The sequence below is a fragment of the Leptonychotes weddellii genome, chromosome 7 (assembly GCF_054177405.1).
Source record: "Leptonychotes weddellii isolate Sample4059 chromosome 7, ASM5417740v2, whole genome shotgun sequence".
Taxonomy (NCBI): Eukaryota; Metazoa; Chordata; class Mammalia; order Carnivora; family Phocidae; genus Leptonychotes; species Leptonychotes weddellii.
Window position 1 is genome coordinate 134,623,387 of NC_138375.1, and position 17,889 is coordinate 134,641,275.

General features: G+C 44.1%; 1 protein-coding gene across 1 annotated transcript in view; it reads right to left on the reverse strand.

The window, feature by feature from the left end:
- RNF187 (ring finger protein 187) overlaps positions 1 to 17,841 on the reverse strand; it is a 21,993-nt gene extending 4,152 nt beyond the window's left edge. The window contains exon 1 of the mRNA XM_081825631.1: positions 17,730 to 17,841. Within this exon, the coding sequence (XP_081681757.1) occupies positions 17,730 to 17,841 (112 nt within the window). The remainder of the gene's footprint in view (positions 1 to 17,729) is intronic.
- Positions 17,842 to 17,889: the final 48 nt, after the last annotated feature.

Below are 17,889 nucleotides of genomic sequence, written 5' to 3' on the forward strand. Positions count from 1 at the left end.
TGGTTGACTTCTGATAGATTTTCTATGCTGTTTACTGTCTTGTAGCCCGGGGCATGGTCTACCCTGGAGAAGATTCCAGGTGCACCTAACGGGAAGTGTGTATGCTTCTGCTATTTAGTGGACTGTTCTGTTGTACCAGTGTTTGTACCCTTGGGATTTTATTTTATGAGAGTGACTCAGTGGTGACAACATGGAAAGAAGAATGTATTACTGATATTTCTCAAGAAAAAGGGGCATGCCACACCACACAGGACCACATGGGGAAGCAGCAGTTTGGGTAGGAGGCAGAAAGCAGTGAAGGGTGAGAACCAGAGTGTTTACCCTGGTTTCCACTGGAAAGACAAGGCAGAACAGGGTGAACAGCTTAGATTCGCTGGTTTGAGAAATTCTGGTTGGTGTGGGGCACAGGGGCTGGTTGTCTGGTACCTGGCCCTGCGTTGATTCAGGGCAGGGGGAATATTGGCTTGGTGTGTGAGGATCGAAGATGGCTGGTGGTGGGCTCTGCATTGGATAATTTGCTTATGAAAGAAGAGCCTTTGCTCTCTCTAAGGCTTTGCTAGCCTGGGTAGGGATAGTCTTTCCCCCAGTCAGAGAGGACATAAGTGCCAGGGCATGAAAATTACACAAGATAAGAAAATGTGGGTAATACAGCAGGCACTGTGCTGAGTGCTTTGTCATTTTTGTTGATCTTTTCAAAAACTCTTAGTTTCAATCATTTTTCTATAGTTTTCTATTCTGTTTCATTATTTTTTCCTCGAATGTGACCTGCCTTCTGTTAACTTTGAGTTAATTCATTCTTCTTTTTCTAGCTCCTTAAGGTGTAGAGTTGGATTATTGATTTGAGCTCTTTCTTTCTTTCTTCTTTCTTTCCTCTCTTTATTTCTTTCTTTCTTCTTTCTTTCCTCTCTTTTTCTTCTTTCTTTCCTCTCTTTCTTTCTTTCTTTCTTCTTTCTTTCTTTCCTCTCTTTCTTTCTTCTTTCTTTCCTCTCTTTCTTTCTTCTTTCTTTCTTTCTTTCTTTCTTTCTTTCTTTCTTTCTTTCTTTCTTTCTTTTTTTACTGTAGGTATTTACCACTACAAACCTCCCTCTTAGCACTGCTTTTGCCACATTCCATATGTTTCAGCATGTTGTGTTTTCATTTGTCACAATGTAGTTTCTAATTTCCCTTGTGATTTCTTCTTTGGTTCACTTGTTGTTCAAGAGTGTTTGTTTGGGGGCACCTGGGTGGCTCAGTCACTTAAGCATCTGCTTTTGGCTAAGGTCATGATCCCAGAATCCTGGGATTGAACCCCACGTGGGGCTCTCTGCTCAGCAGGCAGTCTGCTTCTCCCTCTCCCTCTGTGCTCTCTCTCTCTCTTGCTCTCGCTCTCACTTTCTCTCTCAAATAAATAAATAAAATCTTTTAAAAAGAGTGATTAATTTCCACCTATATGCAGGGGTTTTTTGTTTTTAAAGATTTTATTTATTTATTTGACAGACACATAGAGAGAGCACAGATAGGCAGAGTGGCAGGCAGAGGGAGAGGGAGAAGGGAGCCCGATGCAGGGCTCAATCCCAGGACCCCAGGATCACGACCCAAGCCAAAGGCAGATGCCCAACCGACTGAGCCACCCAGGCTAACATGTTTTTTAGCAGGTTTTTTTTTTTTCCTCCTGTTTTCCTTTTGCTGTTGATCTCTAGTTTCATTCCATTGTGGTCAGAAAAGGCAGCTGGTATGACTCAGTCTTTTTTAAATTTGTTAAGACTTGTTTTGTGTCCCAACACATGGAATCTATCCTGGAGAATGTTCTGTGTGCACTTGAGAAGAAGGTGTATTCTGCTGCTTTGGGGTGGAGTGTTCTGTATATTACTGTTGGGTCCAATTGATCAGTAGTGTTGTTCAAGTCCTCTGTCTCCTTACGGATGTTCTGTCTGGTTCTTCGGTCCATTGCTGAAAGTAAGGTGTTGAAATTTCCTACTGTAATTGTATTTACTGTCTATTTCTCCTTTTAGGTCTGTCAGCGTTCGCCTCACACATGTGGCTGCTCTGCTGTGGAGGTGGGGAGTGGGGCCACCCCGGGCTGACATGCCACAAACACCCCCATCCTTGCCAAGGCTCAGAATACTCTCCTGAGTAAATGCTTTCAATTTGCTGTATGCTTTCCGTCATTTTCCAGTCTTTATGTAGTTGTTTTGACAACTTTGCCCAGTTTTGATGTCACCTTTTGGCAAGAGGGTTTGCTGAGCTCTTCAGTCAGCCATTTTTTAAGGGGTTTGGCAGTCTCCCCACTCCTCTCTTATCTGTACAGGGAAGAAGAAGCGTTAGGAGGTGGACTTCATGGACCAGGGAAGACATATGTGTCCCACAGCCTAACTGGTCCTGGAGCTCTTTTCCCCTCCAACACACAGCCCTCCCGGGATCCATTCAGGCATTGGGATCATGTGTCACAGATTGAGGTGCCTTGGGACCATCACCTCCACGCCCTTGCCTCAGTGGCCACGCCCCCAGCACCCAGCAGACCCAAAGTGGACACTTTCAGACACCTGCAACCCAACTCCAAACTTCCGTGATGGGACAAAAATAACGAACATTGGAGACAGTTACTTTCTCATCATTTCCTGTCCCATTTGGTATAAAGTGAATTTTACTCAACTTTTATTTCTAGATGGCTCTGTATGATTCTCTAAACTAATTTTTAAAGATATTTTTGCATAAGCATTCTGGATTAAGAATTAAGTAGTTGTAACAAAAGTACAATGAGACAATCAGGTTTTTAACTTTTAAATTAATATTATTTGAGATTCTCTAATTATATAACTCTAAGGACAGCCAATAGCTCAAGATCTACAGTAAGGACACTATGTATCTCATTTATACATTATTTCATTTTTTAAAATGCTATCATTAGAGGTGCCTGGCTGGCTCAACCAGTGGAGCATGCAACTCTTGATCTCGGGGTCATAAGTTCAAGCCCCACGTTGGGTGTAGAGATTAATTAAATTTTTTTAAAAACTTCAAAAAATGTTTACGAATAGATAAAATGTTATCCTTAATAATCTGGTCCAGTAAACGCCTTTAAAATCCTTGGTTTTAAGTCTAAAGTGTGATTGTCCAAAAATAACATTCATTCATTTATCCAACCAGCAAATATTCAGGGTTTTAGCCTGCTTGGGCCACCATGACAAAATACTATAGACTGGGGGGCTCACACAACAGACATTTATTTTTCTCATATTTTTGGTCCTGGCAAGAACCTCTTTCTGGCTTGCAGACAGCCACTTTCTTACTGTGTCCTCACATGATGGAAAGAGACAGTTCTGGGCTCTTCCCCTTCTTATAAGGATACTAATTCCATGATGGAGGTTTTACACTCATGACCTCATCTAAACGTAATTACCTCTGAGTGGCCCCACCTCCTAACACCATCACATTGGGGGTTAGGGCTTCAACATATAAATTTTTGTGGGAGCACAAACATTCAGTCCATAATAGTACCTCTATCTACTGGGCATTGCTTCTGGGGCTGGGGACACAGAAGTGAACTTAGACCCTCTGTCCTCATGGAGCTGGAATGTGTCTCCTGGAGAAATGATTGATAAAATGGAGTCTTCCATTAGGCAATGGAAGGACAGGCATATTTACACCAGATAGAACATTAGAGTTATATATTTAGGTGATTATTAGATCACATCTTCATAACAAGTGATTTAAACCAAATCCAGTGTATGTTTTATAGCAATCCAGAAGGCAGACTGGAGAGGAGGGGAGAAACACCCCCCTCTGAGGAATATGAGCAATGGGAGTGCTCATTGCAATATAAAGAATAACCAGGGGTGCCTGGGTGGCTCAGTTGGTTAAGCGACTGCCTTCGGCTCAGGTCATGATCCTGGAGTCCCTGGATCGAGTCCCGCATCGGGCTCCCTGCTCAGCAGGGAGTCTGCTTCTCCCTCTGACCCTTCCCCCTCTCATGTGCTCTCTCTCATTCTCTCTCTCTCAAATAAATAAATAAAAAATCTTTAAAAAAAAAATATAAAGAATAACCAGAATAACCTAGGATAACTATTCTAGAATAACACAGAACAACCCAGAGTGTTTGTTCCACACATATGTAGGTGAGTGTCTGCTGTGTCCTGAGATACCAGAATGGACACTGCCCTAGAGCAGAAAGGAGGCTGGCCAGATGGACTTAGAAGAGGAAGTGGAGCTATGAACGGAGATAAGGTTCTGAGAAGGGGACGTAGCTGTCCGGCTGCACCTTACAGAGAACCTGCTGGAGCATGGGGAGGGCTAGGGAGGGGGCCGAGCGGTTTGAAGGTGAAGATAAGTAAGATTGGCCTTTTTCTGCAAGCACTGGGAAGCTACTGGAGGGACAGGATGAAATTTGTGTTTTGAAAGGTCACAGTGGCATGGACAGCAGGTTAGAAAGCTAGTTGGATGGGGAGGCAGTAGATAGGACACTTGCCAGAGAGACAAGAGATGTTGGCTTGAATTGAGGCAATGGCCATGCAGATGGGGTAGGGGAGGGAAGCTCTCACAGACTCAGGACATGAAGGACAGAGTGGAGGGCAGGATTGGCTACTGGGAGAGAAAGAGCAGAGGAAGACTGGTGCCTGGGTTTCCAGCTTGAACATCTGAGATATGATAGAGCCCTGGATGGGGTTTGGGGAGGATTGGGTGTATCAGGTAGAGCCTGCATTTTTGAGTTTTGTTTGATGCTGAGTGTGAGGGAGTCTTCGAGACCTCCAAGCAGAAAGGTTGAGTTGGTAGTTAGCCAGGAGTTTTGAGTTCAAGAATAGTCGTGGCAAGTGCTCTTTGGGAGTGCTCAAGACCACCGTCAGGCTCAGTGATTTCCTACAAGTACTCTCAGAACTCAGAGGGTTATGGTTTATTATGGAAAAAAGACACAGGTGAAAATCGTCCCAAAGAAAGAGGCACATGAGGCAGGATCCAGAATACACCAAGAGTGAGGTTCCAGTTGTCCTCTCCTGGTGGAGTTGTGGGTGGCGCCCACTGCTCCAGCAACCATACGTGGCAACAAGCATGGAGTGTTGCCAGCCAGCTGTGGTCACACAGCCTTGGCTGATGGTCTGCATGGTGGACCTCCATACTCTAGTCCCTCCAGGGATCAAGCTGATACTGCGTAGGTCTTGACGTCTTCATATGGGTTTGAGTTACTGTCTAATTCCTTTCATTGCAACCTCAAGGACTCCCACCAGCATTTTTTTTGTAGACCAGGTCTATTGGTAATAAGCTCTCTGAGCTTTACACCTGAAACTAATGTAACACTGCATGTTAATTGTAATTTAATTTTTAAAAGACTTTTAAAAATAGACTCTCTCATCTTTTGTGTGTATGGAAATGTCTTAATTGCTCCCTCATTTTTTTTTAAAGAGGTGGGAGAAGCAGAGGGAGAGGAGAGAGAGAATCCTAAGCAGGTTCCATGCCCAGCAAGGAGCCCGATGTGAGACTCGATCTCGTGATCCTGAGATCATGACCTGAGCCAAAATCAAGGGTCAATGCTTGACTGACCTAGCCACCCAGGGGCCCCTCTCCCTGATTTCTGAAGGACAGTTTTGCCAGCTACAGAATTCTTGGTTGACAGTTTTCTTTTCTTTTACACTTTTCAATACTGCCTTCTGGTTTCTATTGAGAAATTTACTTATGATCTTATTTAGAATTCCTTGGATGTGATGAGTTCTTTCTCTCTTGCTGTTTTTTTTTTTGTTTGTTTGTTTGTTTTGCCTTTCTCTTTCAACAGTTTGATTATAATGTGCTTCAGGTGGGTCTCTTAGTTTATCCTATTAGGAGTTCATTGACCTTGGATTTTTAGATTTCTGTATTTTATTAAATTGAGGTGTATTTAGCTGTTATTTCTTCAGATAATCTCTCTGACCTTTCTGTCTCTATTCCCCTTCTGGGATTCCCATAATGCGTGTGTTGGTACCTTTGATGTTGTGCCACAAAATCTTAGACTCTGTTCACTTTTCTTCATTTGATTTCTTTCTGCTCCACAGGCTAGATAATTTCTTCAAATTCACTGTCTCTGTATTCTGCTTGCACAAATCTACTGTCTAAATTCTCCTTTTTCAGGAAACCTGGCTGGCTCAGTCAGTAGAGTGTACAACTCTTGATCTCTGGGTTGTGAGTTCAAGCCCCACATTGGGTGTAGAGATTACTTAAAAATAAAATCTAAAAAAATAAAATAATAAAATAGAAATGAAATTTTTTCAATATATTTCCTGTATTTTCAGCTCAGAAGTTCTATTCAGTTTTTTTAATACAATTTCTATCTCTTTGTTGAATATTCTTATTCTGCTCATATATTTTTTTCCTGAATTCTTTTAGTTCTTTGCCTTTGTTTTCCTTTAGCTCTTTGGTTATACTTAAAGCAGTTGTTTTAAAGTTTTTATCTAACAAGTCTAATATCTTTGCTTCCTCAGGGATAGTTTCTGGAAATTTATTCTGTACCATTGAATGGCCCATTTTTTTCTTCTTTCTTTGTATGCCTTGTGATTTTTGTTTTTGTAGAAAAGTGGGCATTTGAAAAGACAGCCACTTCTTCATGTCTTTTCATGTTGGCTCTGTGCTGGGGCAGTTCTCTACTGATTAGTTGAACATGCTTCAAGCCTAGAGATCAGATCAAAGTGAAAACTTAAGGTCTTCTTGGAAATTTACTGATACATCTTGCCTGGAATTCACTGGCTTTTTCAGTTCTTTTGTACACATACTGCTTTTGAATGTCTTAATTTCTCAAAGAGTCTCACTCTAGCTTCTCCTTGGGATCTTAGATTCTGACTCTTGTATGTCTCCACCTGTAATTTCTTGCCACAAATCTCTGTAAGTCGGTGTCTTCCTGTAGCTTTCATGATCAATGGCTGCCCCTTTTCTCCATTTGAGATCCAAGGTAGGCAAGATGGAGATCAGTCAGTCTTTCAGGCATCCACCAGACAGGTAAGACCATTGCATATAAGGTCAACTCTGCTCCACCTGGTTCAAGGGAGGGAACTGGGAACTAAACTCCTTGGTGCTTCAGACCATGATTGTGCCATGCTGGAGAAGTAGTGGGTTATGCAAACAAAAACACCATGAACTTTCATTCCATTTGGAAGGTGGCCTTTTCATGATCGGGCATTAGCTTGGTTGTTGCAGACCTTTGATTGTTTTCCAGAGCTTGTATAAGGTTATTTTAGCCAGTCTCTGTTTTTGTTTTGTTTTTTACTTTTCTAATGGAGAATAAGAATGGAGATTCCTAATGTGCCATTTTACAAATGTCACTATCTTACATGGATCAATTTTTGAATGTTAAACCAACTTAGTGTTCCTAGGTTAAGTCTTATTTTATCATCATGGATTATCCTTCTTATATATTATAGGATTCTATTTGCTTATATTTAGTCAGGTATTTTTTCTTTTATTTTTTTATTGAAGTGTAATTGACATACAGGGTTATAGTAGTTTCAGGTATACAATATAGAGATTCGACAATTCTATACATCACCCAGTGCTCATCACAATAAGTGTAGTCACCATTTATCACCAAACAATGTAATTACAATCTTACAGTTATACTTTTCATCTCCATGACTTTTTATTTTGTAACTGCAAGTTTGTACTTCTAAATCCCCTTTTCACCTATCCACCCACCCACTTCCCCTCTGGCAACCACCAGTTTGTTTTCTATACTTAAGAGTTGTTTTTGTTTGTTTCTTCTTTCTTTTGTTCATTTGATTTGTTTTTTAAATTCCAAATATGAATGAAATCATGATATTTGTCTTTCTCTGACTGACTTATTTCACTTAGCATAATACCATTTAGGTCCATTCATGTTATCACAAATGGCAAGATTTCATTCTTTTTTAAGGCTGAGTAATATCCCATTATATGTATGGACCACATCTTCTTTACCCACTCATCAATGGTTGAACACCATTGATCCTTTTGGATCAGTGTTTTTGTTTTCTTTGGGTAAATACCCAGTAATCGATGTACTGGATTATGTAGTAATTGTATTCTTAACTTTCTGAGAAACTTCCATACTGTTTTCCACAGTGGCTACGCCAATTTGCATTCCCACCAACAGTGTGAGAGGGTTCCTTTTTCCCATAGCCTCATCAAGACTTATTTCTTGTGTTCTTAATTCCACTATTTATTATTTATTTATTTATTTATTTATTTATTTATTTATTTATTATAGCAAGAGAGCATAAGCAAGCAGAAAGGCAGAGAGAGAAGGAGAAGGGAGCCTGATGTGGGGCTCCATCCCAGGACCCTGGGATCATGACCTGAGCCGAAGGCAGATGCTTAACCAATTGAGCCTCCCAGGTGCCCCAATTCCCCCATTCTGACATGTGCTCATTGTACTTTTGATTTGTATTTCCCTGATGATAAGTGATGTTGAGCATCTTTTCATGTGTCTGTTAGCCATCAGGATGTCTTCTTTGGGAAAGTGTCTACCCAGGTCCTCTGCCCATTTTTAAATGGACTCTTTGTTTTTTTGGTGTTGAGTTTTATAAGTTCTTTATATATTTTGGATATTAATCCCTTATTGGATATGTCATTTGTAAATACCCTTACTAGGTTGCATTTTCATAGTGTTGATGGTTTCCTTCATTGTGCAATAGCTTTTTATTTTGGTATAGTCCTAATAGTTTATTTTTGCTTTTGTTTCTCTTGCCTTAGGAGATATATCTAGAGAAATGTTTCCATGCCTTATGTCAAAGAAGTTACTGCTTGTGTTTTCTTCTAGGATTTTTATGGTTTTACATCTCATATTTAGGTCTTTGATCCATTTTGAGTTCATTTTATTATGATATGTTAGTCACCATACATCATTAGTTTTTGATGTAGTGATCCACGATTCATTGTTTTCATATAACACCTAGTGCTCCATGCAGTATGTGCCCTCTTTAATACCCATAACTGGGCGAACCCATCCCCCCACCCCCTTCCCCTCTAAAACCCTCAGATTGTTTCTCAGAGTCCATAGTCTCTCATGGTTCTAATCTATATGTATTTACCAATCTAGCTATCTGGTCTAAGAGTTGATCTATATTATTATTCTACCATCTAACTAGTGAGCTATTGTATCTGTCAGTCAAGTCCAAGGGACGAGCATCCACAGTCTTGGGAGAAACCCCAAGGGTCTGTATTCTGAACACTAATTGTTTCCAAGGTACCATGAGGTAACAATAGTTTGTATAATGTGGGCAAATGAACACTTAAATCTGTATTTGGTGTTCTATGTTCTGCAGGAATTCCATGCCTGTGTTAGCAAGGAATATAACCAGAATGAATAATTTTCTGCAATGTTCACCCAGCAGTTCTAGGGTTGGGGAAGAAAAGAACATCTTTTGCTGCCAGCCTCCATGCCTTCTCCTCAAGATGCCTCTTTATTTTTTTAAGATTTTATTTATTTATTTATTTATTTGACACAGAGAGAGAGCACAAGCAGGGGGGAACAGCACAGGGAGAAGCAGGCTCCCCACTGAACAAGGAGCCCGATGCGGGGCTTGATCCCAGAACACTGAGATCACGACCTGAGCCGAAGGTAGATGCTTCACTGACTGAGCCACCCAGGCGCCCAAGATGCCTCTTTAAAATTAACTATCATTTTGGTTTTCCTATTTAATGCATAAATTATTGAGGATGTATTCTAAAACTTCCCAGTTACTGGCTGTTTGTATTAAAATCTCCTACTAGGATCACCAGCACATCAGTTTTTTCTTTGATTTCCATAATTTCCTGCCTTCTCTGTGCTAGGTCGTAATGTGTCACATTTGCATGAGTACTTTGTTCACCGTGACACCTAATTGTCCAAGGCTGTGAAGGTGTTACCCACTATCTTCGGTGTGATTTGCTATCATTTATCATCATTTCAGTGAATTGGTGCCCGGCTGTTATTGGCTCTTACCAGTGTGTGCCCGGACACAGGAATCCAGACCTGGCCCATCCTCTCTGCATCGAACGCCGCAGTCTCAGAGAGCCCTCAGGTGCAGACGCCGGGGAGGCTCCGTGTTCCCTCAGCTTCTGCTCCACTCCATCCCTCCACTTGGCACTCAAGTGACATGACCACCAGTACCCCGGGCATTACTTCAGACCGCTTGAGCCAGGAGCCGGTGCTGGGGCTGTGAGAGGCACGGCTAACACATCATCAGGAGGGGTCTGCAGGCCACGGTGGAGGCAAAACCACAGCTCTGTCATCCCTCACCATGGGCTTCAAAAGGCCCGTGGGGCAACGGCTTCACCCAGGGCTCCACCAAATAACCAGCCCCCAGTACAGGGAAGTATGCTCACAAGATCGCTGGGGTGTATGGGGGAGCAGGGGCTCAGCCTTCTGCCTCCCCAAGCATGGGCTCCGGGTGAGAGTTATCCCCACACCAACTCCGACACTGGCCGGCACCCCACAGGCCACCCTGGATTTCACGCAGACTCCACATGTTAAGGGCTCCACGAGACCACCCCCCCTTCAGAGGCCAGCAGCAAGTCCCAGGGGCCACCTGCACTCCTGACCAACTGGCTGTAAGCTGGGGGGCTCTCACGAACGCCTCAGGCTCAGTGATTTGCTGCAATGATTCACAGAACTCAGGCAAACACCATACTTAAGGGTTTCATCACGAAGGAACAGCCAATGGGAGAGATGCCCAGAGCAAGGCTAGAGGGGGCACAGAGCCTCTGTGCCCTCACCTGGAACCAGGGTATCCTCCCTACAAGCTCCCTCAGCCCTGGGGTCTGGCACTTTTACTGGGGCTTCATTACACTGGTACATTACACAGTGATTGATGTGATTAAACTTTGTCTCCAACCCCCTTGCCTCCCAGGAGGTTAGGGGCCAGGGCTCAGAGTTCCAACCCTCTCACCACCACACCTGGTCCCTGGTCATTTTAGAGAAACAGTCCCCATCCGAAGCATGTGGGGCCACCAGGGGTCACCTCATTAGCATCCCACAGGAGGCTCCTATCACTTGGCGAATTTCAAGTATGAACTGTGCCAGGAACTGGGGACAGAGATCAGCTGCGTTTGCCATGCATGACCCAGGGTGGCATCCCAGGGAGCACAGAGCCCTCACCGCTGGGCAGGCCCTCGGCCTCCTCACCCGCCTCGCTTCTCCCTTCAATTTCAGGGTGACGGCTGGTTCACAGCCCAGCACTACCGTTCGGGCCCAGGATAAACCAGAACGTCCTCCCGCACCCACCTCTGCAGTCTGGCCAAGTCTCAGCCTGGTCCTACCCAAGCTCTGAACCTTGCAATGACAGGAGATCAAGCCAAATGTGCAATAAGAAGGGAACACAATCACTATGAGGTCGGGTTTGGGGTAGGTTTTCTCATCGCTGTCTCCATCGCCTGGAATAGTTCTTAGCGTTGTAGGCCCGATATTTTGTTTCAGGCGATACATACATTATACATAACTACATATATTGTCTGCATGATCCTGATGAGGTGACCCAGGGCAGCGCCTAAATAACTTCAGGATAGGGCCGGTTGCAGGCAGGACCAGGCCTGCGTTTATACACATACTGATACAGAATTAACATCAATATACATGTAGGTAGATACATATAGACACAGACTGATACAGTATAGATACTGTGGATAGATGATTCAATACAGATAAAGTATAAATTGACACAGATATACATTTGAATATGTATTAATCAATATATTTTGTAAGCCAATCAACAAATACATATACAAATATATATATTTGTTGATCAAACTGTTGATTGATAAACTGAGGCAGATTAAAAATTTTTAGAGTGTATTTGGGCCAAAAATTGATTCATGGATCAGGCAGCACTCAATCCAGCAGATTGAAAGTCATGACAAAGAACTGTATAAAATGAAGGAGTTTTATAGGCAGAAGGGAGTCATACGGGCAAAAAGGCGTTGGTTATTGCAAGGTTACTTTCCTTTAGGGAGGGGATGCGGGGGTCTATCAGGCAGATTTGCTCACCAGTGCTGAGCAGGTGATTCCTGACCGATTAGCTTAAGATTCCATTTTTGGAAGAGCCGACATTGTCATTAACATGTCTGGGTTTGGTGACATGGGGCTTAACATAAGGCATTCTTTTTGGGGCCTGTTTTCTTATTTTTAATAAAATAAAAATGAGTATCTGGAGATCTGCCTATCTAGAATTCAGGCACAGCTGAAGTCCAGGGCATGACAAAAATGCATTATCAGCTCATGGCATGAAAAGGCAAAGTATATAAATGAGGGGGAAATAATGATTTAGGTATAAGAAAAATAAATTTCTCTCTGGAGGAACCTGGGTGGCTCAGTCGGTGAAGCGTCTGCCTTCGGCTCAGGTCATGATCCCAGCGTCCTGGGATTGAGCCCCACATCGGGCTCCCTGCTCTCTCCCACTCATGCTGTCTCCACTCTCAAATAAATAAATAAATAAAATCTTAAAAAATTATTTTTCTCTGTGGAAAGAACCAATCAGGAAAAACAAAAAAGAACAGCCAGGAAGACTGGCTTCGGGACAGCTTTTCCCGGATCCAGGCTGAGGCAGGTGGTTGGCCCGTGTGCTTCCGAGCAGCCCCTGCAGTGAGGTGGGCATGCAGAGGGATCCCCAAGACACAGACTGCAACCCACACAGGTAACGTGATGAATTCTGCTGCCCTGGACTGAATATGTGCGTTCCACCCTCCAGATGCATAGGGTGAAACCCTGACCCCACTGTGATAGAAGGCGGCCTGTGGGAGGTGACTTGGCTGACATGAGGTCATGGGGCCCCCCATGGGATTAATGTCCACATGGGAGGAGGGAAAGACCAGAGCTCTCATCTGTCTCCACCATGTGTGGATCAACAGGAAGGTGGCCATCTGCGAGCACGAGAACGAGATCTCACCAGAACCCAACCATCCTGGCACCCTAATCTCTGACTTCCAGCCTCCAGAACTTGGGGGGAAAAATTTCATTGTTTAAGCCACCCATCTGTGGTATTTTGTTACGGCAGCCTGAGTAACCAAGACACCTACCCAGAGAAATAGGAAAGTAAGAGTTTTCACAAAATGCTTTTAAGATGAATAGGGTCGTATTGTTTTTTCCCAGATAACCAAGATAGTAGCAAACATGTAAGCTAGGGAACATGAAACAAAACATAGGCAAGAACCAAGAACTAGGAGAAAGGAATACAGGAGGAATACTGGAACATTTCTACCTTTCTGTCAATATTCTTAAAATGCAAAATTAATGGGGTGCCTGGGTGGCTCAGTCGTTAAGCGTCTGCCTTCGGCTCCGGTCATGATCCCAGGATCCTGGGATCGAGCCCCGCATCGGGCTCCCTGCTCCGTGGGAAGCCTGCTTCTCCCTTTCCCACTCCCCCTGCTTGTGTTCCCTCTCTCGCTGTGTCTCTCTCTGTCAAATAATAAATAAATAAATAAATAAATAAATAAAATTTTTTTAAAAATGCAAAATTAAATTAATAAGATAGGACTGCCTAGCTGGTCCAGTCGCAGAGGGAGAGGAAGAGAATCTGAAGCAGGCCCCACGCCCAGCACAGAACCCTTGAATATCCCAGACTTTGGCCCTGGCCAGGCTGCAATGAGCTGCCCCAAACCCACCCTTGCTGGGAGGGTATCACAGAAGACCACATGGGGAGCTGGCCTTTCAGCCCTGCTGTGCAATACCTGAGTGTCGGAATGAGACCAGAGGGCCGCTGGAATGCCCTCCTCTGCTCAGCAGTAACTGGGACCCCTACCCTGCAATGTCAGGGGAACCCAAACTCCTCCCTCCACCAGGCACTAACAAGGTGGCAGTGGTCCTTTCCCTGCCAGAGAAGTGTTGGAGACAGCCAGTCTGGGCTGCTTTCCATCACCAACAACCAATTCTCCTGTGCTCTGGACACCAGCTAGCTGTCCAGCAATTCAATTTGGTTTTGACCCTAACTACCTGGAATTAACCCCAGATTCCACAGGATAAGGGCTCAACCCCCATGACTGTTCCCACTTACAATGCCAGGTGCAAGTCCTAGGCCGCCTGTACTTCTAACCAACCAACTATACATCAGAGGTTCCCCAATTCCCTCCCCAGGTTTGACGATTTGCTAGAATGGCTCACAGCATTCAGGAACCACTTAGGTTTACCAATTTTCTATAAAGGATGCAACTCAGGAATAGCCAGGTGGAAGAGGTGCACAGGGAAAGGTATAGGAAGGGGATGGGGTTTTAATGCCCTCTCTGGGAGCACCACCCTTCCAGCAAGTTGATGTATTCACCAATCCAGAAGCTCTTTGAATATCATTGTTCAAGAGATTTATAGAGGGGCCCCTGGGTGGCTCAGTCAGTTGAGCGTCCGACTCTTGATTTCAGCTCAGGTCATGATCTCAGGGTTGTGAGATCAAGCCCCACATTGGGCTCCATGTTCAGCATGAGTCTGCTTGGGATTCTCTCTCTCCTCTCCATCTGCCCCTCCCCCAGCGCTCTCTCTCTCTCAAATAAATAAAGAGTTTTTAAATGAGTTTTAAAAAAGAGTTTTTATAGAGCTCAATCTCCAACCCCCTCTCCTCCCTGGAGGTCAGGGGTAGAGATGGAAGTTCCAACTCTCTAGGCACTTGGTCTTCCTGGTCATCCTGAGGCTACCCATGGGTCCCATCCTAAGTCACCTCATTAGCATAAACTAAGGTGTACTTTAAAGGAACTCTTCAGGAGTAACCAAAAACATTTTCATCACTTCCCAAAGAGCCTGGAAATTGTAGGAGTTCTGTGCCAGAAACCTGGGAAAAAAACCAAATATATTTCTTTTTATATCACAGCCATTTAAAACGGAAACCTTAAATAAGAACCAGAGTCTCATAAAATGTTATGGAAATGTCCACATTTGAGTAAAAAGTCACTTGTCATAACCAAGACCAGGAACATCCCAGTAATGTCAGTGGGGAAAAAAAAGCAATAGGCACCAATACTGAGATGACAAAGTTGTTGAAATTATCTGATAAATGTTTTAAAGCTATGATAAAAATGCTTCAGTGCTCCAACAAAAATTATAAAAACATGTGAGACAAATAAGTAGAATGCTCCCGCAAAGCAATCGAAAGTCCTAGCAAAAGAGCCGAGATATAAAGAATAACCAAATGGAAATTTTAGGACTGAACAATACAATAACCAAGAATAAAAGCTCAACTGCAGAATGGAGGGGACGGAGAAAAGAATCAGTGAACGTGAAGATAGGACAATAGAACTTACCCCATCTGTAAAAACATAGAGAGAATAGAGTGAAAAAATGTGAATGGGGACCTGTGGAGGGGGACTATTACACAAGATGTGACATTAACATCATTAGAGTCCTGGAAAGAGAGAATAGAATACTCAAAGAAGCCGTGACTTCAAATGAAGGAGGTTCTCACACACGCTACAACATGGATGAGCTTTGAAGACGTTCTGGGAGTGAAGCAAGCCAGTGACAAAAAAAGGCAACTACAGTATGATTCCATTTATATGAGGGCATCTAGAACAGTCAAATTCATAGAAACAGAAAGTAGAATGGTGGTTTCCAGGAGCTGGGAGAAGAGAAGATAGCGAGTTTTTTTTTTTTTTAAGGTTTTATTTATTTATTTGAGAGAGAGAATGAGAGAGAGAGAGAGCTTGAGAGGGGGAGGGTCAGAGGGAGAAGCAGGCTCCTCGCTGAGCAGGGAGCCCGATGCGGGACTTGATCCCGGGACTCCAGGATCATGACCTGAGCCGAAGGCAGTCGCTTAACCAACTGAGCCACCCAGGCGCTCGCGAGTTGTTTTTTTAATGGGCACAGAGTTTCCGTTCTGCAAGATGAAAGGATTTGTACAGATGGTTAACATTAATGCTTGCACAAAGATATGCATGTAACTAACAATACTGCACTGTACACTTAAAATGATATATTGTATGTCTTATGTGTTGTAGTACCATTTACAATGTTCTAAAAATTTAGAACTTGCTCTCTGAAAGGCTTTGGCGAGAGGATGCTTAAAAGTTAAGCTGCCAAGTGGGAGAAAATATTTGTAAACCACATATTCGACAAAGGACTCGTCTCCAGAACACGTACAGAACCCTCAAAATTCAAAAATAAACAGTCCTATCAGAAAATGGGCAAAAGACATGGGCAGATATTCCACCGAAGAAGATATACAGATGGCAAATGAAACCATTGGCACTCCTGGGCATTTATCCCAGAATAATGAAGACTATGATCACACAGAAATCTGTACATGAATGTTTGTAGCAGCTTTATATGAAATAGCCCCAAACTGGGAAGGGTCTAAATGGCCTTCAGTGGGTGGACGGCTATATGGATTGTGGTGCTCCTATGCATGGAATATTACTCACCAGTAAAAAGTAACAAACTACTGACATTACAACTCTATTCATGAATTACCAGAGGGAAAAAAACAATCTTAAAAGGTTACATACAAGTGACTACATTCTTAAAATCACAAAAGTAACAAATATAAGACAGACTGTTGGTTGCCATGGTTGAAGAGTGTTAAGATGGGAAGGAAGTGATGCTGGCCATAAAGAAAAGGGGGGCGGTTACATGAGGGATCCCCGTGACGGAAATGTGTTGTAGCCCTATATCAATGTCAATATCCTGGTTGTTATTACATTATCGTTTTGTGAGATACGACCATTGGGGGAAATTGGGTAAACAGTGACTGGGCTCTTTCTATAGTATTTCTTTCAACTGCATTGTGATTCAACAAATGATCTCAAAAGAAAAAACTTAATTGAAAAAGTTACCATATAATAAAATACAACAGAGCTGTTAAAAACAAATCTAAAAACATTAGATTTGATCTTTAGAAATAACCCACCAATAAAATACTCATAACTGATAGATGCGGGGACTTCGGGACTGAGTGAGTTCATCCGGCAGGGTTCAGTCTGGGAAAAGGGCCATGGATCATACCACATGACATTCGGAAGGGCGAGTCCAAAACGGGTCTGTGAGAAGGCACGGAGCCCGAGAGGCAGAACTCCCAAGGATCGCTGTGCTTGGGAAACCCGGCCAGCCAGCAGCAAGGACCGGGGCAAGCTGAGCTCCTGGAAGAGACACTGTCTCCCTGCATGCAGCCCTAGTGAATGTCTCTCAGCACACGCGAGCAGAAGCTGGGCTGACTCTGCAAAATACGATCTAAACAGGCTGAGACAGGACATGTCATCCCAGCACCCAGCACAGAGGTTACCAAAGAAATGCAGCCTTGGAAGACAAGTTGCTCAGAGTCTCACCTGGGTCCCCATGCACAGAGCCAGGCTTGATGTGGACATGGCCACCTGGGGCTGGGGAGCATGGGATGGAGAGGAAGGAGTGGGCTCAGATGCAAACCTTGAGGGCTAAGACCAGAGGCGTGTTCACCATGTGTGAACAAGCATCATCAGAGCTACAGGACTGTGCAGGGACTCTCAGCAGAGGGCTCAGAGATAGTCCCTGGGCACAGTGGACGTGTCCCAGGAGGGAGTCCTGGCAGGCGGGGGGGGGGGGTTGCTGGATGTAGGTGGGGTTCAGAGGGGTTCAGGATCCTTCTGCATTCTCCTACGGCCTTTGCATACAGGAGTCCACCCCTGCCTCCCTCCCGGTGGCCTGGCTGGTCACTCGCCAGGCTCCTTTCTGCCTCCGACTGAGAAGGGGCTGCTATGGCCAGTCCTGGAGGCCACACCAGGCCAGGGAGGTGACCATGGGACCCAGGCTGATGGTTTTCAATCTGTGCACCTCCAAGCATCCAGGAGCCCCAGGAGTGGTGCCTTGGAGGCCAGCTGGTGGGGCAAGGCTGGGGACCAACTGTCCCAGTTGTGCAGGACCGTAAGCTGGATGAGCTGGTCACCCCAGGTGAGGCTGCCCTGGCCGCTCTGGCTCCTCCACTCCGCGAACCGGGAGGCCTCACTAGCAGCCATTCCACAGGGAAGGGCAGTTCTGCTGCCTGGTCCCCCACCCCCAAACCC